The sequence below is a fragment of the Aspergillus ochraceoroseus genome, assembly GCF_002846915.1.
Source record: "Aspergillus ochraceoroseus IBT 24754 chromosome Unknown P175scaffold_2, whole genome shotgun sequence".
NCBI lineage: Eukaryota > Fungi > Ascomycota > Eurotiomycetes > Eurotiales > Aspergillaceae > Aspergillus > Aspergillus ochraceoroseus.
Window position 1 is genome coordinate 1,843,127 of NW_024468477.1, and position 21,162 is coordinate 1,864,288.

The 21,162-nt window shown below is 49.9% G+C and overlaps 10 protein-coding genes across 10 annotated transcripts; 3 read left to right on the top strand and 7 right to left on the bottom strand.

Moving 5' to 3' along the window:
* Window positions 1–97: 97 nt before the first annotated feature.
* P175DRAFT_0499297 (uncharacterized protein) lies at window positions 98–1,564 on the bottom strand. Its single transcript, XM_040896700.1, has one exon. The coding sequence runs from the start codon at window positions 1,176–1,178 to the stop codon at window positions 339–341; it is 840 nt and encodes a 279-aa protein (XP_040754145.1). The 5' UTR covers window positions 1,179–1,564; the 3' UTR covers window positions 98–338.
* A 206-nt stretch (window positions 1,565–1,770) lies between these two features.
* On the top strand, window positions 1,771–3,554 carry P175DRAFT_0499298 (DASH complex subunit ASK1). The gene is made up of 4 exons (XM_040896701.1): window positions 1,771–1,934; window positions 2,003–2,109; window positions 2,165–3,197; window positions 3,286–3,554. Exons 1-4 carry the CDS (start codon window positions 1,844–1,846, stop codon window positions 3,420–3,422), a joined length of 1,368 nt encoding a protein of 455 aa, XP_040754146.1. The 5' UTR covers window positions 1,771–1,843; the 3' UTR covers window positions 3,423–3,554.
* A 649-nt stretch (window positions 3,555–4,203) lies between these two features.
* P175DRAFT_0507551 (putative Rho GTPase activator Rga) lies at window positions 4,204–7,839 on the bottom strand (the record flags this gene model as incomplete). Its single annotated transcript, XM_040898278.1, has 7 exons — window positions 4,204–4,709; window positions 4,770–4,865; window positions 4,932–6,549; window positions 6,580–7,004; window positions 7,068–7,592; window positions 7,658–7,688; window positions 7,762–7,839. The coding sequence occupies 7 exons, from the start codon at window positions 7,837–7,839 to the stop codon at window positions 4,204–4,206; spliced, it is 3,279 nt and encodes a 1,092-aa protein (XP_040754147.1).
* A 1,397-nt stretch (window positions 7,840–9,236) lies between these two features.
* On the bottom strand, window positions 9,237–13,736 carry P175DRAFT_0529834 (uncharacterized protein; the record flags this gene model as incomplete). Its single annotated transcript, XM_040899730.1, has 5 exons — window positions 9,237–11,541; window positions 11,601–12,420; window positions 12,479–12,885; window positions 12,936–13,054; window positions 13,110–13,736. 5 exons carry the CDS (start codon window positions 13,734–13,736, stop codon window positions 9,237–9,239), a joined length of 4,278 nt encoding a protein of 1,425 aa, XP_040754148.1.
* An 80-nt stretch (window positions 13,737–13,816) lies between these two features.
* On the bottom strand, window positions 13,817–14,384 carry P175DRAFT_0521865 (uncharacterized protein; the record flags this gene model as incomplete). Its single annotated transcript, XM_040899227.1, has 1 exon — window positions 13,817–14,384. A coding segment is annotated over exon 1 (480 nt), but the record flags the coding sequence as incomplete, so codon positions are not given.
* Window positions 14,385–15,140: 756 nt separating this feature from the next.
* On the bottom strand, window positions 15,141–16,077 carry P175DRAFT_0555424 (uncharacterized protein; the record flags this gene model as incomplete). Its single annotated transcript, XM_040900632.1, has 2 exons — window positions 15,141–15,708; window positions 15,785–16,077. The coding sequence occupies 2 exons, from the start codon at window positions 16,075–16,077 to the stop codon at window positions 15,141–15,143; spliced, it is 861 nt and encodes a 286-aa protein (XP_040754150.1).
* An 83-nt stretch (window positions 16,078–16,160) lies between these two features.
* Window positions 16,161–17,430, top strand: P175DRAFT_0499304 (uncharacterized protein). The gene has a single exon (XM_040896702.1). The coding sequence runs from the start codon at window positions 16,267–16,269 to the stop codon at window positions 17,191–17,193; it is 927 nt and encodes a 308-aa protein (XP_040754151.1). The 5' UTR covers window positions 16,161–16,266; the 3' UTR covers window positions 17,194–17,430.
* On the bottom strand, window positions 17,331–19,020 carry P175DRAFT_0499305 (mitochondrial 54S ribosomal protein mL44). The gene has a single exon (XM_040896703.1). It carries the CDS (start codon window positions 18,871–18,873, stop codon window positions 17,659–17,661), a length of 1,215 nt encoding a protein of 404 aa, XP_040754152.1. The 5' UTR covers window positions 18,874–19,020; the 3' UTR covers window positions 17,331–17,658.
* A 106-nt stretch (window positions 19,021–19,126) lies between these two features.
* P175DRAFT_0145029 (uncharacterized protein) lies at window positions 19,127–19,685 on the top strand. Its single transcript, XM_040892426.1, has 3 exons — window positions 19,127–19,243; window positions 19,307–19,489; window positions 19,566–19,685. The coding sequence occupies exons 1-3, from the start codon at window positions 19,221–19,223 to the stop codon at window positions 19,621–19,623; spliced, it is 264 nt and encodes an 87-aa protein (XP_040754153.1). The 5' UTR covers window positions 19,127–19,220; the 3' UTR covers window positions 19,624–19,685.
* P175DRAFT_0555427 (uncharacterized protein) lies at window positions 19,651–21,159 on the bottom strand. The gene is made up of 3 exons (XM_040900633.1): window positions 20,988–21,159; window positions 20,659–20,919; window positions 19,651–20,607 (listed from the first exon to the last, which is right to left on the bottom strand). Exons 1-3 carry the CDS (start codon window positions 21,064–21,066, stop codon window positions 19,748–19,750), a joined length of 1,200 nt encoding a protein of 399 aa, XP_040754154.1. The 5' UTR covers window positions 21,067–21,159; the 3' UTR covers window positions 19,651–19,747.
* Between the last annotated feature and the right edge of the window lie 3 nt (window positions 21,160–21,162).

Consider the following 21,162-nt stretch of genomic DNA (forward strand, 5'->3'; position numbering starts at 1 on the left):
GTTTTGACCCCAACCGAGAGCGAGCCGAGGTACTTGCACTCGCTGCGTTATCCGACAAAGTCTCAGGTTAGTTACCAGAACAGAACATTAGCATTTGCTCATTGGTTAAAACATGTGTGGCTAATTGTTGGAAGGATCTAGAGCTCGTTTCTATTCCATACCTAGGTACGATTTGGAGATTTTGTGCCAATTGTATTGAGTGAACTAACTACCTACTTCGCAAAACAAAAGCAAGCGTCTCACGCCTCAACGCCAGATATTATCATAGTACACGCGATTATTCCCTCCCGAAAACGGATTTATCACTAGATTCCAGTTCTAAAGGTCCTGGTATTTTGTTAGAATCCATGATGATTGTACTCGTCGCTGCTGACTTCGCTTCCAACCTCCGACCAACTGGCCGGGGTCATAATTCCATGCACAGAGCCCTCCATATCACTTAGGGTACCATCCGACGACGCATCCATGGCGATATGACTATAACCATCAGCTGTGGATGGCGTGGCTGGCGTTGCAGGGCGCTCCTGGGCAAAACTCAAGCCTTCTAGATCTGAAAAGGGGGACCGTGCCTCCTGGATGCTTCCGTTAGCTATCGACTCGGGATGCGCATAGATTACTTCAGAGAATCCGCCTTCAGTGTGGCTAGATGACGATGCGGACCTGGGTCGATGTTCATCGCCGGACGGCTGAGAAATGACAGAAGCTGATAAGTTGTTTGAAATCTCAGAGACAGGCGTGAAGTCGCCAGCAGTAACAGACGGTGCCCGGCTTTGTGGGGCCGGAATAGAAAGCTGCAATCTATCATGCTCATAAATAGGTTTATCCTCATTCGTTAGGGTTGATGCTGAGGCTGAGAACCCTGATTGCTTCCCTCGCTGGAGGGCTTGGGCGGCGCCTAGGTCCACCGCTGTGGAATTCGCCATAGAGGTTTCCGGTTGGTCTCTAGAATCCAGAAGATTACCGTGTTCGTCTACAAGTGTATCAAAGGTGCCGATGGACGCATTTGACCGCCATTTCTGGCGTTCCTCAAGTATGCTTCGTCGTAGCTGGAGCTCCTCCCGTGCAATTCGTCTTCGCTCCTCAGCCGCCACGCCGGGTTCTTCCACCATGGAAATATCCCGAAGTGGCGAGTCCATCTCTCCAGGGCTAATCTCATCGCCAAGGTTGTGCAAGGCCATAGCAAGCTTCCGTCGTGAATTGTTCACCCATCGTCGGAACTGGGGGGACTCGTAGACTGCAATGCCGGCGGCAACCAGTGCCGCCACGCCAATAATGATTCCTGTATCCTGTCAGAACAGAACATCTCTCTCGAGATATATTCGACAGTATATTAAACATCCTTCTTGCTTATAAAGAAGCAAGAAATACAAATTCCTCTATAGATGACAGTTGGAAATCCCCTTAAGGAGTAATAACATCACCATCACCATCACTGATAAGCACACCGCCTAGAGTGACGCTCTATAGTCCAGAATGAAGAGAAAAGAAATGCTAGAGCACATCAAGAAGGAAAACCAGAGACATACCCTTCGCGACCGGCGTAGGCATCTTGACTTTGACAGCTTCTTGGAGATCTTGGATGTGTCGGAGTCCTTCTCTGGTCCGCGATACTCCGGAGTTGAAGGCAGCAGCCAAACTTATGTCATCCGACCATCAATCAGCCCCACTGCGCCTCCACGTGACTCTTATCAACCCTTATCTGCCTGCCCTAACTTGGGTCCGCTTTAGGTATCCCGTGTTTCCCCCCTCCCGCGACGTCAACATCTGTCTTGTCAATCTCGACGACCACATTCTACAGCTTGATACCGTCCACCACCCCGTCTCTGGTGATTCGTTGGCAATAATGTCCCGTCCGTCATCTATGGCTCAGCGTCCATTGACGCTCACAGAGGAATTAGAGAAACTCGAGCAGTCTATCACACTGACGCTCCAAGGTAAACAAGCCATGCCCCGATAGTTCCCAACTTAACGAGACCGCTGATTCCTTCTCTTCCGCGCTCAGAGATCGACCACAATTTCAGTCGAGCCCACCGCATTGTGACGACAAGCATTCTCCCCGTTGTCGAGCAGTACGCCGAAAGCTCACGAGATGTTTGGGAGGGCGCAAAAGTTGGTTCCCCTGGCGTTTACCCCCACCGGAACACGCCTTCTAACTAAGCCGTAGTTTTGGAAACAATTCTTCGAAGCCAGTGCCAATGTCTCCCTATCCGGATATGAGGAGACCCCTGAACAGGATACGACCGCTGAGGAGCAGACCATCACGACCGAAGACGATTCCGCCAGCATCTCCCAAAGCCATCTTACTGAGACCGAATCCTACCAAACTCCGTCCTCTGAGCACCTAGATCTCAACCGCAGACCCGACGATCTGGATCTCACCTCCCTTAGTTTGTCGTCCCACAGCACCCCGCGCGTAGTACACCAGGAAAGATCTCACGACGATACCACCGTGACCTCATCCACTGCGTATCCCTCACTTTACCAAGGTATGCACCAGGACATCGACCAAGACCACGACCACGACCACGACACTGCCCTCTATAAATATGAAGACGAAGATGAAGACTCTTATCTCCCCACCACCCCCGGAAAGCCCTCCTCCACCAGACACCAACGGCACCAGCAACCCTACCGGAACACAGACAACCTGATGTCATCCTCCCCGTTCGTCCCTCCCGTCTCCACTACTAAAACCCTCGACCAAGAGGGCCCTATCATGCACCGTCTCCACGACAAAACCTACCGCGTGCAAGCCACCCCCCTTGGAAAAGGAAAAGGAGCAGGCTACTACGACCCCACCAGATCCAAATTCACCATCACCACACCCAAATCAACTACTACAACAAACCCCAAATACGCATTCGAGGACTCTCCTCTCTCCAGCCCCGAACCCGAAGCGCCGCAGCTCAACTCCGAACTCTTTTCGTCTCCACTTAAACCCCAAACCCCGAATACAGGGCGAAAGCGCCGACCAAGTAAGAATAACCGACTTCATATTACCCCCAAGCCAGGAACTAGTGTTCTCACACCGGCAAAGGGTGGATACGGCAAGCGGTCTGAGTGGGATAGTGACGACGATGATGATAATGATGCCGGATTCGGTGACTATGATGATGAAGACGAGGACGAGCTGGGTCCTAGTCCGCCGAAAACAATGCAGTTTCATATTCCGCAGAGTCGGCTAATGAAGACTCCAGGTTAGTCCCCTTTTTCTTCCCATTCCTTTTCTTTTCCTCTTTGATTCTAGTGGTGCATGGAGTAAAATACATTCTAACCTCGTAATAGCCAAGGAGGCTTCTAGGCGGATTGTGGAGCAACTCCTCTACACGGCTGGTGCGAACGATACAACGGAAGATTTCGAGGATGAGCAGAGTCCGAGTGTTATTCGACGGGTGGAACAGCTTGAAGATGATACGTTCTAAAAGAGTTAAAAAGTTGCATCTAGACCAGAACAAGCATGAATTAGCATAATAGGAAAAAAGAAAAAGAAAAAGAAAAAGAAAAAGAAAAAGAAAAAGAAATAGTATCTATAGGTACAATTGCATCACACCCTCCTAATAGATTCTTCGAATACGGAGTCCATTGCTTGTTCATTCACAGACAGAGACACCCATTCGCTAGTAACACGGGCGCTGGGGGCTCTCTTGCGTAGCAAACAGCAAGAGATAAGCTACTCAAACAACACGAATAAGAGCATACACAAGATCAAAAAGGGAGATACGAAGACGAAGAGCTGGGTATTCCAGACATCCGCATACCCAGAAAGGGATATAGAGAAAGAGAAAAAGAAAACATCTAGAATTTTTGGGGAGAAACAAGCAAGCATGCGCATACACCACGGATAAGAAACTAGCTTCGAACCTGCGGGATCAAGTAGAGCAAAGGAGAAACGAGACTGCATGCAAGTAGCAAGTATAGGAAAGATACATGAAGGGTATCGAGACTGAGGTGCTGGTCATCAGAGGGGGTGAGCGGGGGGGGGGAAGGGGAGTGATGCAACAGCAAACTCCATTTGGGGTATATACAGATCGTTGTAGTGACATGAGTTCCATAGGAGTTGTGTAGGTAGAGCCGCCTGGGAGAGATATCGAGCGAGGAATGGATATAACTTAAAAGAAAAAGTAACACATGAAAAGAAAACTGGGGCCTCCGTCCTCTATGCTGGATCAAGTCAGGGACTGTTCAATAGGGTCCCAGAAAAAATTAGTTCTGATTCTGCATGCCCATAAACACCTCTTGGCAGTTGTCCACTAAGAATTTAAGGACCTCATTCTTTTTCTGCACATCCGTCATTTCCCGTGCGAGACTCTCCGGCCGCATGATGGTGGGCGCAAAGACAACAGCAATGTTCTGGCTAGTCATAAGGTTCTCCTTCTCACGTTCAACCACACGCTTCAAGTGGAACACGAGAAATTCCAGCACGTCTTGGTGAGCACGGGGCAACTCCCCAAGGCTCTTCTGCAACGCATCGATTCGCGCAGACTGCGAAGTGATCTCGCCGGTTTCAATAATCTTCTCGTAAACGTCGTAAGTAATCAGGGGCATGGGCAGCTTGCGGAAATACTGCTTCAGCGCGGAGGTCACCGCGTGGATATCCAAATCCGGATCCGAAATATCATAATCTTGAGGGGATCGTTCAAAGCCTTCGCGAATAGTTTGGATCGCTGAGCTTGCGCCTGATTTACGGTAGATTCCCTCCATATCCATGCCTGGATTGAAAGCCCATTGTTAGTGTATGGAAATCTAATCATGGCAAAATTGAATCATACCTCGTAGCTCAACTTCCTGAATACAACGAGTAACAATCGCCGGAATGATACTTTTCTCATGCTCCATACGTTGTTCCAAATCAGTTCCGAATAATCCTGGAGGGGTGTCAGTCATCATGTGGATCAAAAGGGCGCGCGCGATAAAAGCGTGAAAAAACATACCTGTTGGTGCCGTATCAGCAAGAGCTGGAACACTGTCAGTCTGTGGCATTCTGGTTCCAGCTTGCTTATTTCTCTGGTTGCCAAAGAACCCAAAGCCTTGTCGACTAGGGTCTTGAGTCTGGGAACGTGGGAGACTAGTGGAACTCTCCGTTGTACTAGCGTTTTCACTCGACATGAAAGCACCCTTGAGACCTTTCGTAACACCCTTCGCCACGTTTTGTCCTCCCTTCTTCCAGTTGAACTTGCGAGGCTGTCCTTTGCGGATGTTAACAACCTGAGGACCAGGGACCACTGTAGCAGGCTCGGCCTCTTCAGACATATTAGCTGTCGAGATCGAGGTTGCCAGGTCGTTACTTGCTGCCTTCAAAGCCTCGATAGAGGACAGAGACTTCTCCTTTCCATGTGAGTAAATGCCGAGGCCGTTCGGACCGCGGTTTCCATCTGTAATATTTGCCTTGTAGAGCTCCTGGATTTGATGTACTAGTTGGTTATTCAATTCCGCCAGCTGCGCATTCTTCGACGAAAGCTGCTCGAATTCCTGGAAGCTCTTATCCTTCATACGCGTCAGGTTGGATAATTCTTCGGTTGTCTCGTTGCGTTTTTGGACAAGTTCTTCGATTTGTGGGGCGAAGGACTCCTTTAGCTTCTGAATAGACTCGACGAAGTCCCTCAAGACCTTGTTGGTGAGTTTGCTGAGATCCAAAGGACCGCTGCTGCCACCCCTCTTTTCAGATTCGAGGTGTTCAGTAAGTACCGAAAGCTCCCGCATGACAATCTCTTTCTGAGCATCCAACACTACCATAGTTGAACGCTTCTCGTTTAGTTCTGTGTTGACTTGCTTCACATCAGCAGTCGCCTTCAAAACGGCCTCCATTTCTACAATCTTCCGGTCTCGTTCAAATACTCGTTGGCGCTCTTTGCGTAACTCGCTCCGAAGCCAGATGATTTCGTCGGCTACCTGTTCTGGAGAACCGACTGGGGCATTAGCAATGTTGGCCATTGGTGAAGATCCGTTAACAGGCGATTTGGGCCACTTGGGGTCCTTTAACAACCGAGAGCCTTTATCGCTAAAGCTCCTTCCATGACGCACTGAGTTGGATACACGGCGTAAGAACGACTCACTTGACTGTGAAGGGGCAGCATCGTCAGAGCCCATAATTCGTGCCATATCTTCGTCCATCGAAAAGTCACCACCACCACCACCACCATACCGCAAGGGAGAGGAAGACACCGGATGATCCATAGATCGATACATGTCTGAATGCTGAGGGGTGCTTATAGAATTAGGGCGCGCCCGGGGCTTCGTTTGTTCGTAAGAGTCGTTGCGCTGACTCCGGGGAGACTCTCCACTTCGAGATGTGCTTTTGGTCATTGTATCCCCAGATCGTTCACTCCACTGGTCAGTGGAACTTATCGAGTCGCCGCGAGGAGATTGCCTAAACTCTTTTCGAGGGAATTGATGATGTTTGCTCTCCAGAGAGTCGCCTCGTTTGGGGTGAGCGGGGACTCCTGTGAATGCTGGAGACGAGTCCAGAGATCCGCTATTCTCGTGCAGTCGACGTAACTCATGAGACGGACGAGTGGGTAGGGTGGCTGTACTCTCCGCAGCCGTTGATCTCTGCGAGTCAGCTGTCAAGCCATCCCTTACCACAGTGGCTGACGATTTAGTACTATCAGTAGCAGCAGACGAGCAAGAGCTCGTTTCCTTATAACCCACAGGCAGGTCGGATCTCGAGCTCCGAACCGAGTTTGACCTTGCAGTTCTATTTCCAGACGCACCGTTGGCAGCGTCCTCTTGACGCCAACGAGTGGACTCGGGATCTGGGCGCTCCCGGCCTTTCTCTTGGTAGGCAATGTGAGGGGATTGACTCTCGGGCGGAAGGCTCTCGGGGGACTTCTGGCCCGACACAGGGGACTTAGCGTGGCTGGTCGACTGATCGCGAGCGGATCGTGGTTCCTCAGATGGGTCAAACGCAAGAGGGATGAGAAATTCACCGCCATCTGCATCGGATTCAGTAGGAACGACCGATTGCCGATTACTACGATAAGTGCTCGAGGGTAGAATCAAATTATCTATACGAACGCAGTCCAATTAGTATCCCGCGATTCGCGATCCCTTCGCTGGGAGACACTCACCTTGATTATCTGCAGCCTGACGAGTTCCTTGAGATCTTCCCACGTCCAGCGCAGGCGCTGCTCTTCGAGAAACCAGGTCTGTTGCCACATCCGCAAAGTCTATAGAAGGATCATCTGCAGCCTGCATCATCTCTGCCTCATCGGGAGGCAGAGAGGGCAGAGACTTGTCCAACTTCATGCCGGGACTTGCATTCTTCTTCGAGGCAATACCGCGATTCTTCTTTCTTCGCCGCTGCATCAGGGATTCGTGACAGTCCATACAAAATATTCCCTGGGACGTCCTGGCATAGCGTAAATTCTCGATCTTCCTTTTACAATTGCGACAACGAAAGCATTGAGCACAGAAGGCTTGCTCGCCCGTCAGGATAGCCAAGTCCTCAATCTTATTCCCACACGAACTGCAGCTGTAGGTACAATTGCTACAGATCAATGATCCATCTCCAAGGAGGAGAAGGTGCGCATCGGAGTCGAGGAGGGTGCCACAGGAGCTGCAGCAAAAGCAGTCGATATGCCATCGGTTACCAGCTACAAGGGGAGGGAAAACAGTTAGCAGGAGTGTTAAAATAAACCAGGCTGCACGCAGAACCCACCTAGCTCAAAAGCCTTGCCCTCTTCCAAGATCTATCCAAGTCAGTACTTGTGCGGTTCCTTATAATTTTTTTCCTTCCCCCCCCAGCGGGCACTCCATGCATACCTCACCACAACCCTTGCAAGGGAATGGAACATCGTCCTGCTCCATCGGCGACTCTGGGTACGGGGCGGGGGACTCCATGCTGAGTTCCACCTGAAAGGGGCGCTCGACGACGAGTATATGGAAGCGACAGTGGATAGATCACTCTAGCACCTCCAGATGAAAAAAACGACTGAAGGCACCGAGGACAGAGCCCGGTGTGCAGAGGCAATGGCGTAGCCAAGACCCTTATTCGTTGATGTTAAAAGCGAGGGGGGGATCGGGGTCCAGCCACACAACCGACAGCGGATATCAAGTCCACAATTGGAGCAATAAAGAAGGTCCGAAAGAATTATAATGGTGTAATAGGGTCGAGATCGATAGACGCGGCAGAGGATGAGTTTCGCGGACGGAAAGGACACGAAGCCCGCGCCTGGAAAATGGGCTTAATTCCCAAACCAAACGGTCGGTAGCAAGGAGAGAGGAGTTTATGAGATTAGAGAGCCTAGCGAGATTAAAGATGAGCTAGGATTAGGAGTCGATGGAATCGCGACATGGCGAGCCAAGAGGGAGAGGAGGGAAGATGAAGAAGAAGAAGAAGAAGAAGAAGAAGGGGGGACGTGGTGATGAGTTGAGGATGGCGAAAGCGAGAGATGTCGGTATGGAGAGTAGGTAGGTATCTTCAGAACCAGATCCAAAACAGGGGGGCCAGACACTCGGCAAGCAAGAGAAAGTGAGGGGGGAAGGATAGGCTGGACTGTACCATGCAGGAGACAGGTGTCGATCGGAAACAGGGGGGAGGGGGGTCGTAGAGATTAGTTTGTGGAGGGGAATGAGTCTAGAGGATCTCGAAAGTAGCTCCGATATGAAAAAAGAAAGAAATAGATAGTAATAATAACTATGGGGGATGATGGGAATTAATTATGCTTAAGGAGAGAGAAAGGAGGAGGAGAGAAGAGGCCGGCGAGGGACAGATTGGTGTGTTTCAAAAGATGGGAGAGAGAGGGTCGTTTCAGATAGAGTCGACGAGGGCGGGAAGGAGACCCCTCGCCAGCTTGGTGGCCAACACTGTGGAATCGTTCGTTCTAGGGAAGACGAGTCGTAATCAAAGACGGGAGAAATGAGAGATTAGGATGGACCCATCTTGAGTAAAAGAGAAACGAAACAGAAGTATTCCGTATAGACTAACTATAGTTAACTAGTTATTCACTAATTTCTGACTAATCCCTCGAGGTTGCTATACTTCGGAAAACCCACGACAATAGATAAGACCTTCCATTCGCATACTGAAAAGACAACAAAGTGGTATAATGATAAACGGTAAAGTACAGATATAACAAACAGTGTATAACAATAACCTAACAATATGACCCTGTTCTTCTCCTGTTCAAAAACACGGGTCTCGCTGGCCTGCCCCTCAGTAAGAATATGAGATCAAGCTTCAAAGAATAGTCGCTCTACCTATCCTATCCCCCCCCCCCCCTGTAGCAGACCGACGTCTACTGCTTCGAAAGCTTAGCATTGTAATAAGTCAACAGGTTCCGGGTGCCATCCCCAGGCCGCCCAAGAATCGTCCAGAAATGATCATCGCTGGTGGCCATGGAACGTAATTGCACACAGACTTCGATAGATTGTCGCCTGAGATCGAGGTGACTGGCCATAAGATTACCAGCGGCATAGGTCCCGATGCGCTCCATAGTGGAATCGGGAAGGCTAGTCTTGTTTTCGTTCAGAAGAGATAGGGCTTTGGCTAACACACCAATACCCTTTTCGATTACGCGGTATTCTTGATCATTCTTCTCCATGGTTGTAATCATGTTAATCACGGCATCAATAATCTCGATTGGTTCGGCTTCGGAAATAATGTCATCCGTTGTCTCATCCAGCCCGGTGACAATGTGGTTCATAGGATCGTAATGCTGTCGAGCGTGGAGGAGAGCCACCACCGCCTGGGGGTAATAGGCGGCAAAGTATTTGTTATTATGAGTGAACATGTATCGAACAGTCAGAAGAACTTGCGTCTTCAAATCCATGGGACGGCCAAGTGGTTGTTTTCTGTCATCTGGTGGGCTCTCCAACTCCTCAAGCAGGGCCAGCAACATCGCATCATACTGCTCCTCATCGGTGAAAATAGCATCATGAAATTCAATCAGTCCTTGCAACTTGCGGTATCCTAGGATGTCCATATTCTTCATCTGAATTCGCTTTATACCCTTCGCAAGCATCTCCTTCGCCTGGACAGGGTCCTGGGACCGCGGACTGATACTCCTCCGTCGGTGTAGAGACTCAAGTCTCTTCCAACGGCGGTTAGACGGCTCGTCAACGGTAACCAAAGCGTTACTAGGCTGGCGTGAGCGCTCAACATGCGCAACTGGTGTGTTATCACGGTGTGCTGGTTCATTCGTATGTAGTTCCTCCAAAACGTTATGTTTCGCTGAAATGCGGGTTGCATAAGATAAGGTAATTTTTCTAGGGTTCGGTGTACTGTTTTCATTGTTCTTTGAACGGGATTTGGGCAAGGTCCCATACGGACCAAATATATCCATGATGTTTGCGGAGTTGATCATTGTTGAAGGACCTGCCGCTGGAGCTTGTGGTTCCAGGTCTGAGGGTTGTGGAGTTGTTTGAATATTAGCAGGGCTGGCACTAGCAGTCCTTTCCTGTTCTGGGAGGGGTTCAATGGGGTGGTATTCCTGTTCGGCTACCTGCAGAGGTGAAGTAGAAGGTTTCTCCGGGCGTCCTTCAACGGTTTCGTGTGGCATTTCTATGCCGTGAGATTCGATAGAAGAATTATGTGCGTAGTGGTCCCCTTGTTCCACAGCAGGTACAATGGGATCCTCGTAAATACGCACAGGTTCAGGCTGCTTACTTGTCATGCCGGGCGTAGGTCTAGAAATATCGACAGGTTCTACGAACTCTGCCGGAGAATGATGTGGTGGCTCGCTCGGGGTGTAATCTTCGAGAGATATCGTCGGATGATCCGAGGTCAAGATGTTGGAGTTGCCAGAAGCATGATCTCCCGAACCGTGATCCTCGGGGTGGATCACAAACGCGGGAGGGCTTTCTAAACGAATAGAAGCCTGGAAAGCCGGGTGATCGGGGCTACTCAGAGTGATTGGTGGATGGGTTGGGTCGAAAGGCTGAGAGGCTGTACTATCGTGAGAATCATTCCTTTGGTGGTGACCTGCAGTCACAGAATGGTCTTTCGACCTCGTCGACTTAGAAATGTCAAGCCGTTTTGGCTTGCTCTTGGTAGTACTGGCTGTGTGGGGGGGCTCGGTTTTCTGTCTGAGGCGAGTGGAGCTAGCTGATTTCGATAAAGGTGTGGATGGTTTGGATCGAGAAACCTTTGGAGAGCTGTCCATTCTGCTGGACGCTTTCGAATGCAGGTCGCTCGCCGCAGCCTTGCGAGAAGCATATGGGTCTGCAGTTGCAGGGCGCGTTATTTCAGGGCGGCGTGGTTTCGTCGCAGGGCGCATGGGGGCGGATGATAGAGATGAATGGGCGCCCGTGGGAACAGTTCTCACCGCAGAGGGCTTTGTATGGTGATCAGATGAGATTGTTTCAGACAAGGCGGATTGAGCCGATCCGGGTCGAGGAGGTAAGCTCCTAGCTGGAGCAAGACGAGCCCTCTTCTGCGCCGCAATAGCTTCTTTAAGAGCTGAGCGACTTGAGATGGCAGAAGTGCTACTGGCAAGTCCTCGCTTAGACGCAGAATCCCTCAGGCTAGAGTGATCTACATTGGGATTGGATGGGTCTTTCTCCAACAAGGATCGTGACTTATTGTCAAGGTTGGAAAGGATACTATGTTCTGTTAGTGAATGTTCATCTATAGAACAGATGTTTAAAGGACTGAGACTCACTCGTTGGCTCTTTCAGGCCAAATACGGAAGAAAACCCAAAAGGTAGAGCGAATTACTTCTCTGACGCCAGGATTAGCGTCGGAGAGGCCTTTTTTAATACATTTTTCGAGAATGTCCAGGCCGCCTCCATGCTCAATTGAGCTCTTGTGTCGCGCTTGTTTGTTCATCAATGTTTTGAGCCATCCTGCAGCATAAAGACGCAGCTGGACGTTCTTGTCCATTGAGGCACTGGAAACATGATGTAAAAGGCGCGGGGTATATGTCACATTCTCAAGCACTACATCAAGAGTGACATTACCATTCTGTGCAGTGATTTTCTTCATACCCGCACACAGCTTGACCAAGTTCTGCATGATAATTTCAACCATGGGGTCGGCCTTCGGGCCGCATGTACGAGCAAGATCTTGAACCATGAGACAGCCGTTTGTGGCTAAAGTGGTTCTGAGAGAGTTTACAACCTTAAAGATGCCATCAAGGAGGGTTTTGACGGCAGCAAGGTACGTTTGAGAAAAAGTGTGGGGAGCGTTTCCGTGGGTGAGCCTCCGGAGAGTAATGACGCTCTTTTCACGATGCATCCAATTTTCCTCCGACTCTCTTCCCTCGAAGACGGGAAGCATGTCACGTACCAAGTCTTCGATATCGCGGGATGAGGCGACGACAAGCGGTTCGACCCTATCGCCATCCTGGGAACTCGGTCGCGAAGTAGACGCATCGGAATGTCCAGCGGAGACAGGTGCAGAGCCAAATGCCCTGTCTTGCTCACTCCTTGAGGAGCCCGGGCCCACTTTTGCGCTCTCACTATGCAATACGATAGCTGGATCTGGGCATTATTAGAACGTGAATTATAGAAACACACTATACTAAGAACACAGGCTCACCTTCTCTGAGCTCTTCAGCTAGGTGCTGATGCAGGGCTTCGCCTCTAGATGGAGGGCGGGCTGGCTGGCTGCCAATGACAGACATTGGTCGCTGGCGCAAGGCATCGCCACGGGAGGGAGGTCGAGCAGGTTGAGACTCAATGAAGGAAACGGGCCGCTGGTGCAAGGCATCACCCCGAGAAGGAGGACGAGCAGGGTGGCCTTCAACACGGGAAATAGGCCGCTGGTGAAGCGCATCGCCGCGAGAAGGGGGGCGAGGGGGTTGACTGTCAGCACGAGAGCGAGAAAGATCTGTATCGCTGATTCCCAAACCGATACTAGTCAAAATCGCGTTTGCAATCGATTTTCTCACGTTATGCGTGGCCAATTGTCGTTTTAGATCAGACTTGGCCCGCGGAGGTGCATTCCTAGGTACTGTTAGGATTGAAAACTGCAAGGTCAGTCGATAAAAACATACTGGAACAGTTCCACAACTGTCAATTTCGCCGTGTCTCGCACTGCGCTATCTGCGTCTTCAAGGCAGGCAACAAGACTCGGAACATACGACCGGAAAAGCAGTCCATGGCTTTTGGTCATCTATAATTGACAGTGGTTAGAATAATGTAAATAAAAAAGAGAAAGTGGAATTTACGCTTGAGAGCCAAATCATGCTCATTTCCTTGGCTTTGGGGTTTTTACCCACGAGTGCGACTTCGAGTACGTAATGTTCGACTTCCGCATTTGCGGCAGGCCATAGGTCAGTGAATGCTTGGGCAGCCTGAGCCCTAACGCGCTCCTTATGGTCCCCCAAACGCTCGAGAAGGATGGGATATATATCACGGGCTTGAGTAGACACTAAGCTATGTTGCTCTTGAATAAACAGCCTCTTCAAGAAATGAGCAAGGGTCGAGAAACCCGCGGCAAGAAGAGAGAAATGCTGTGACGCTATTGACTGCCGCAAACATTCGAAGATCAGCAGGACAGCTCCCTCGGGAACATTCTTTTGCTTAATATCAGATTTCAGGCCCAGTAAGTGGGTCACTTTTGCGTCAATAGACAGGTTGTTGTTCTTCAACACCGCCAGTACCTCGGCGGCTTTTGACTCCATCCTTGCCGCAAAATATTTGGCCTCAGACTGGGTCACAATGACCAGAACATAGATGAAGCAGAATTTAGAGAAGTAGTAGAAAAGCTGGAAAGGGTTCACGGAAGATATGAGAAGGAGGAAAATGGCAATCTGTGCCAGAGAAACAGAACCTTGGGCACTGTTGGAGTCCATTGCGAGAGATCAGCACAACTCATTCAATGGAACGCAAGTATAAAATGTGAATGACCAAAAGACAAGCAGAATAAACCAACGAGTACTCCAAAAAAAGGCAGTAACAAAACCAAAAAACCAATGTACAACTGGTAAGCTCGACAAAAATTTTTTGTAGTGTTTTATGTTTTTTATGTTTTTTTTCTCTCCTTGTTTTACAGGGCTCAGAGATAAATAAGAGTAGCAGCTAAAGCCGAACTCCACGAAGCAGCAGACAGAACACAAAGGTGCTGTAGTCCGTCGAAAAGCACAGAAACACAGCAAAACAAGAAGTGGCAACAAGAAACCAAAATAGCAAAAGACCAACGAAACAGGATCGAGAATTGGGGGAATTGAGAGCACAGCAACGGTATAAGCCGAAATTGCTTGGAGCACAGCAAAAAGCGCCGTAAAGCAGATATAGAGAATTGGTATAGGAACGAGATGGGACGAGAGAATTGTAGAGGAGAAACGAAGAGGACGAGGGCAAAGGAAACGGGGGGTATAAACAACAGGAAACACGGCGACGAGGAAGGAAGCCATACCTGAGTCCTGTTGCGGCAATCGCAGGTCAAAATCGCAAGTTGAGTTGATCGAGAAGGAGCTCGAATTGGGGGGGGGGGGGAAGGAAGTGGTACGGAAGGTGCGAAGGTAACGGATATGGCGCAACGACGATGATTGTTTATACGGTGACAGGAGATACGTTAGGAAGCGATGATGGTGCGAATCAGAGTGGCGACGAAGCTGGAGATGGTGAGGAAGTCGAGAGTCACTGAGTGAGGGACAAAGGACAACTTGGGACGTGACGCTGCAGGAGAGGGGATGCCGATAAGCGAAATAAACGCGGCGATAAGCGCTCCTGTCGGCTCTAGGCAAATCGCAATTTCAGGGACGACCACAATTAAATTAAGATGAATTTGAGAAAATTTGCCTAGGGAAGGGAATCTGTGATAATGAATGGAAGCAAGAGGAAGGAACGTTATATTATTATTGACCCTGAGTTTTTTTTTTTTTTTTTCCCCTTGGGTTTGTTTACCCGCAGGGCCGCAACAAAATACAAAAAGAGCAGATCCACGGTTGGTCCGCTTTTGGGCATGATTACTAGCCTGATTACTATCATCCGCACTAGTATAACTACAGTAAAACCCGTTATTAAACTAAATATTAGTAGTGCTCTATATTGCTATGGCAGCGGCAAGATGTATCATTCAGAGGGGTCAATTCAAATGCATTAATATTGGTCTGTTAAAGCGACCTGGACCTGTGGATTCCCCGCATCTGGTTAGTTTTACTGTTTTAGATATGGTCGCCCTCATCGTGAGCTCGAAGTATTTAAGAGCCGTCCCCTCGCAGTTCTAAACCTTTCTAATCGCTTTTGAAGGGTTTCTAGATCGGCTTTGTGAGTTTCAAATCTGTGCATGGCTTCCTCATAATCGTCGTGCGAAACCCAACCATCTTTACCTGCAAGTTGTACTCGCAGGCTTTCAAACTCGTTGTATGCATCTGCCCATTCTTGTGCCTGCTGTCGTCCTTTTGTAATTTCTTCTTTCGTGAATGAAATATATAAGCAGTAGGATCATTATCATCCATCATAGCATCCATGGCCCTAACGAGAAGAGGGTTGAATTTCCTCGAGGCCAGCTCGTAGAACTTTTTTAATCTAAGTCTGGCAAGCGCTTCTTTGGCAGTCTCTCTTTCTTCCAATGAAAGACTCTGAAAATTGTTAGGAAGTTGAGGTTGGACCGCACCCCAAGGGTAAGGATCATCACATTCAAATATCGAAGGGAACCTAGCCTGCAAGAAGAGCGGAGCAGCGTACACTGCCTGCCAATCAATGATACTGGATATTGCCGTAGGATCTGCCGCATCAACAAATATATTATCGAAATGGAGGTCATGGTGCATTAAGCAGGTTGGGAAATCTCTGCTGACGGCAGAATATGAGGCAGAATGGCTAATTGGGATGGCCAGCGTTTGGATTCGGGATTCTTGCTAAGATTTCCCTGCCATCCTCCATTTTTAAAGAAAACACTTTGTTATAGAGCCCTTCCGGTAGCTTGGTTATCTGAATACATCGAGTGCCGAGTAATCGAGAGGCAGAGCACTCAAGAGCTTGAATGTTGAACTCAGTATATCGTTTCCTCAATTGAATCTGTTCATTGTATAACCAGCGGCCGGAAGTATACCCGAACAGGTCGTTGCTTGGTTCGTGAGGTTGAGAAAGGGCTCGGGAAATCCAATGACTCGGCGTAGACATGTTTAAATTTCTTCGCCCTTTTGAAGGCTGGCTGAATAACCCAAGAGGCTTATTGATGCCTCTCATTGTGACGTGGTGGAGCGGACCGTCGTGAGGATAGAGTAAGTAGCCTAAGAAGGCACCTCACTAGCTCCCCAGCCATGCAGACGTCAAACCAGCCCCTCATCTCATGCATTTCCTCCACGCCACCAACTTTTAATCTTCCTTCCGCATAGACAAGTCTTACATAACTAAGGTCCTACCTAGTTAACAGCAATGACAGCCCCAGATCAAGAACCAGATCGCGGAGCGTCCTCCAACCTCCCCAAACCCAAGTTCCGCCTCCAGATCCACGACCTCCGCCATCCTGCCTCCCAATACTTCCTAACCCTGATTCCCGACCTCGCATCTACCCTCGAAACCGCCTTGGAGGCCATCATCCAGAACCTCTACACCCCTCCCCCCCTTCTCCCCAGCCCAAACAACAACACCAACACCAACACCAAACACACTCCAAACCCTCCTCCAACATTCACTCCATGGTTCCCCCCAACCCGCTCCGTGACAGTCCTGCTCCGGGATATCGGCGGCGTCGCCTACACAACAGGCACCGAGCTCGACAATGACCATAAAGAAATCCACATCTCCCTCTCCTACATTGATAAGCACTGCCGTAGCAAATCCGATCCTCTAGCCGAACTAGTTGGCGTGATCACCCACGAACTCGTCCACTGCTACCAATATGCGGCTCCACGCGTCCCCTCTACCGCGGCGGAGAAAGAGATCCCCCAAGCGCCGGGGGGTCTCGTCGAGGGCGTGGCGGATTTTGTGCGTCTCAAGGCTGGACTGGACCCGCCGCATTGGAACCGCCCCTCCTCTGCGAAAGAGAGGGGGGGAAAGTGGGACCAGGGGTATCAGCACACGGCCTATTTCTTAGCCTGGCTTGAGGATGTGTGGATTGGGAAAGGAGCGGTGGGGATGTTGAATGATCGGTTAGCGCGGGTTGGGTATGTGGGTGAGGAGAAACCGAGGGATGACGATGAGGATGATGGGAAGGAAGATGGTCAGGGGGTTGGAGGTGGTAAGAAGGGAGGCTTTTGGAAGGGGTTGTACGGGGCGGGGATTGATGAGCTTTGGGAGGAGTATGGGAAGTATCTAGATGGTAAGTCGGTTGGTAACGGAACTGGGAAGAGGGGATTGTAAACCCGGTTGATTCGTAGTCGGCTTACCAGTAATTTGGATGTATGTACATACCTACCTACCTTCTCGATAGATACCTATGAATCTGCTCGTTCTTTCAACTTCGTAGGTTATCCAAGTAATGCGGTACAAGAAAGCGCACCTTTGAGATCATATGTTATACATTTATCCAGCACATCTATGTACTTATCTATCTAGAAACGTATCACCTCTGTTAATAGTTTTATTCCGAGGACCGTCTCTCGCCTGATGGGGTAACAGGAAAGGAACAAGGGAGAAGGCAAAATAAATAAATAAATGGAAAACAGAAGACACCAGAAGAATAGAATAAATTTCCCATACTGTACAAGGCCCAAATTTGTGATTGTTAAAACATAGTAGTGTGCAATAGCGCCCCGCTGCCAACTGCCTCGTCGACGACCGAGCCGCCTTCTAAATGTGACCGACACTTTTTCTTCCTGGTCCATCTTACACAATCACCTCGCCCAGATCCACATGGACTGGTTTCCAAGGAGCGGCGCCTTCTTCCTCCATTGAGCTAGGTACGCGTACATCCAGAGGGCTGTAAAGGTACCAGCCCTTGAGAGCTGCAACTGCAGCCCTCGAACGAGCTTCAAGCAGACTGGCGCCAGCGCCCTCGCCCAATTTATCCTGACCGGAATAGATGCCGACGACAAAGACAGGGTGTCTGCTCTTGCGACCGGTTTCACTGATAATTCGAGCGACAGGGGGTTCGTAGTTTTCCCGAGCGCATAGTCGGGAGAGATCACGGGCTGGCTGGGAGAAGTTGAACAGGCCGGAGATGTCGAGGTGTCGCGACAGAATGTGCTGTTCAAAGAAGCGCTTGGCCGCAGGTCGGCCGGCGTGGAGGTAGATGGCACCCATAACAGCCCGCACAAACGTCGCGCTGGCCTGTTCAGCGGTGGCAGGGGTTGCGTCCTTCACATCTGGGATAGCGTGCGGAGCTACACCCTCCAGGGCTGGATCCCCAAACTCATTGTCGTAAACAATACTAGAAGTGATGGATTTCCTCCATGTCTTCTGCTCTTCGTAGGGCCTCGCAGCACCAACAAGGGGCTCTGCATTGACATCCGCCCCTGGGGCATACCTTTTAAACTGAAGGTAGCCGGGATCAACTTCACCGCCCGGGGAAGCTGCTTGTTCTACACCCCACTCCCTTGCCATTGCCGCGAGGGTCTTAGGTCCAACATATGCGTACATAGCCGCAAAAATAACTGTCAAGGGGAGTCGAGGATAGGTGCAAATAAGGTGTTCGGAGGTGTAATGGGACAACAGGTCGTGGCCAAGTGTGGCTAACGATTCGTTATTGAAACTAGGATCAGGGTCTGCCGAAGCATCCACGAGTGATCGTGCTAGTGTCTCAAGAGGTAGTCGTGAAGGAAGGTATAGCCGTGCATGGAGCGCCGCAAGTTTTGCAGACTCGCGTGCGGCCTGGACCGGCGGCGAAGGAAGACGGTGTTTTGGATTTTGAAAGGAGGGTTGGGCAATGGGGGAAGCAAATGACTGCTCTTCAATAGCCAATTGATTGTTCTCGGGCTGTAAAGGAGAGGAGGTAGTCGACTGATACCGCTGACTAGAGTAGAATTGTTGCTGGAGTCGGCTACCAGTTCGGGCCCGCGAGAGGACCGAATTGCTCCATCTTTGGAGCTGCAGCCTCTTCATCTGGGCAACTGTACGGCTTGAAAACGTGTAAGCCAAAAAGTGAGATACGGAGAATGGAAGAAGCCGAGACTTCAAAAGGCGAGGCGTGGGAATCAAGGAAGGGGGTTCTCGTTCGATTCCATCCAAACTTTTGGACCACCGAAGAAAAGTTGAGCTTCGGCGGAAGTCACGGGATTCGCGATCGTGTGGAAAGGGCTTAAAGGGCGCTAAACCGTGTGTGGAAACAGAGTCACGTGTTACCCGCGGACGACGGCCCTTTCGGCTTCGACGCATCAGAACATCATCTCTCCAGCCAGTTTATTGCCCGCCTTTATCTCCTACAATTAAAATATCTCCTCTCAGTCACAATGGGTGGAGGCGGAAAGATCCCGTATGAAAAATTTCTACCGACCACGCTAATCAATTGGATGGATACTAACGAGTCTTCTCTCAGATACCCCAAGGAAGTCTGGTCTCCCGCGGGAGGCTGGTACGCTCAGCCAGCGAACTGGAGAGCTAACACCGCTATTATCGGTGCGGCCATGATTGGAATCGTTGCTGCCACATGGAGCCTCAGTGCCGAACGAGAACACCGAGATAAGATGCCAGAGCCCGGTCGATTCTTCCCCAGCCGATAGTCAGTCCATCCCTGTGTGATGCCTCACCAAGTGAGCCCATATTTTCAGAGCTGACTAGAGATTTTGTCGATGTAGCTGGAGCAAGCAAATTATCGAGCATGAGAGAGAGCAAGCTGCGAAGAAGGATTCATAAAGTGGGGTTGTTCAGAAAAACAACCGAAATATACGGAGGGTATATGGAGGATGCAATGGCATTGCTAAGTTTCTGTTCTATAATATTGCGGGCTGTACGACAATAGATTGGCGTTTTCGATCGGTCAGTTGATCTGGTAGTGCTTTTGGGGAGACTCTTCAAGTGTTCGATACAATCGCTGTGTGTACAGACGGACTCGTTCCGTGAATTCAGTTCCGTTCCAGAGTTCCTTGCCATCGGTAGATGTAGAAAGGCGTGGCACACCGATTTGTTCTACGACGAAACTTGCAGCGACAGTGGCAAAGATCAGAGCGACTAGGACGTTCTGGTAAGGCTCCCAATCTGCCATTGCCTTCTGCCAACCTGTCGATCCCGCAAGCACTGAATTGATGACCTTGGCCGGATCTCTTCCCTCGCTGACCATACCTTGAGTCAGCGCCCCCAAGAAAGAGTTGCCTGCACCTGTTGGATCAACGACCGGGGAATGGCCCGAGCCGCTTGGTTGGTGGTAAGCGGGCATCCAGATCCTCTCGTTTCTAGAGAATGTGTAGCTACCATCCTTCCCTGCCCTGATAACTAAATGCCCATTTCCCTCGGGCCCAATTCCCGAGGAAAGAATTTTGTCCACTATTTCCTTGCCATGCCTTTCCCCTTCAACCCAGGGCGGTTGCCCAAACATCATTCCCAACTCCAAGTCATTAGGGCTCACAACATCCACCATCTTGCACGCAGCAAAGAACTTCTCCTGCTCCTCAGGAGAACACATATCGGGCACTGGCTCCCAAACGAAGATAGTTCTATGCTTGGACCTAGACGAGGGACCCTTTCCTTCCTTTTTAAATACTTCCTGGCGGCGCAGAATATCCTGCACAATGGATGCACATCGGGATGAGGAGCAGACCATGTGGATTGTCTTGGAGAAGATCTGAGACTCAGAAAGCATATATGGCTCCAATCGTAACTTTGGAGTTAGATATCGAAAGTCTACAATTTGTTACGACTCCACCCGCCAGTGAGTAAGAGATATGTACGAACCTCGTTTCTCGTTGGGCCCGTAGCCATTCCACGCCCTCGTAGTCAGCCTACCAAAGTCTTCACGAAACATAGTGTCTGTATTCCATGCTTTCAGCACTTCAATGATTTCGGGCGGAAAGTCCGAGCCAACATCGACAATCCAGCTCACGGACTGTGAATATTCTCGTCCAGCGACGAGACGTGCTCCAACGACCGCAAACGATGCAGCACCACCAAGCACATTCTTCACACTCGGCTGGGTTCCTTCGAAATCAATATCATCTGTGCGCTCCGTTAGCTCTGTAAATAAGCAAAGCTCTATACCTCTCTGTGGGCTGATTGACGCATACCAAGAATGAACATGCCTAGAGTGCAAAACTCAACATTGAGATTTCCCCTTCCTCCAAGGGAGCCACTTGAATGTGCCATTCCGAAGCGAATTACGCAACAATGGACCTAAAAAGACTGCAGGCCCCAGCTTTCAACTGGCGGGGTCTCTGGGGATTCTTATCTGAGTTGGAGAAG

Coding starts and splice junctions, on each gene's coding strand:
- P175DRAFT_0499297 (XM_040896700.1), bottom strand. CDS start 1,178: ATGGCCTTGCACAACCTTGGCGATGAGATTAGCCCTGGAGAGATGGAC.
- P175DRAFT_0499298 (XM_040896701.1), top strand. CDS start 1,844: ATGTCCCGTCCGTCATCTATGGCTCAGCGTCCATTGACGCTCACAGAG. Junction 1,935..2,002: donor TATCACACTGACGCTCCAAG/GTAAACAAGCCA, acceptor TTCCGCGCTCAG/AGATCGACCACAATTTCAGT. Junction 3,198..3,285: donor TCGGCTAATGAAGACTCCAG/GTTAGTCCCCTT, acceptor ACCTCGTAATAG/CCAAGGAGGCTTCTAGGCGG.
- P175DRAFT_0499304 (XM_040896702.1), top strand. CDS start 16,267: ATGACAGCCCCAGATCAAGAACCAGATCGCGGAGCGTCCTCCAACCTC.
- P175DRAFT_0499305 (XM_040896703.1), bottom strand. CDS start 18,873: ATGAAGAGGCTGCAGCTCCAAAGATGGAGCAATTCGGTCCTCTCGCGG.
- P175DRAFT_0145029 (XM_040892426.1), top strand. CDS start 19,221: ATGGGTGGAGGCGGAAAGATCCC. Junction 19,244..19,306: donor GGTGGAGGCGGAAAGATCCC/GTATGAAAAATT, acceptor GTCTTCTCTCAG/ATACCCCAAGGAAGTCTGGT. Junction 19,490..19,565: donor CGATTCTTCCCCAGCCGATA/GTCAGTCCATCC, acceptor TTGTCGATGTAG/CTGGAGCAAGCAAATTATCG.
- P175DRAFT_0555427 (XM_040900633.1), bottom strand. CDS start 21,066: ATGGCACATTCAAGTGGCTCCCTTGGAGGAAGGGGAAATCTCAATGTT. Junction 20,920..20,987: donor TCTAGGCATGTTCATTCTTG/GTATGCGTCAAT, acceptor CGGAGCGCACAG/ATGATATTGATTTCGAAGGA. Junction 20,608..20,658: donor CGGGCCCAACGAGAAACGAG/GTTCGTACATAT, acceptor AACAAATTGTAG/ACTTTCGATATCTAACTCCA.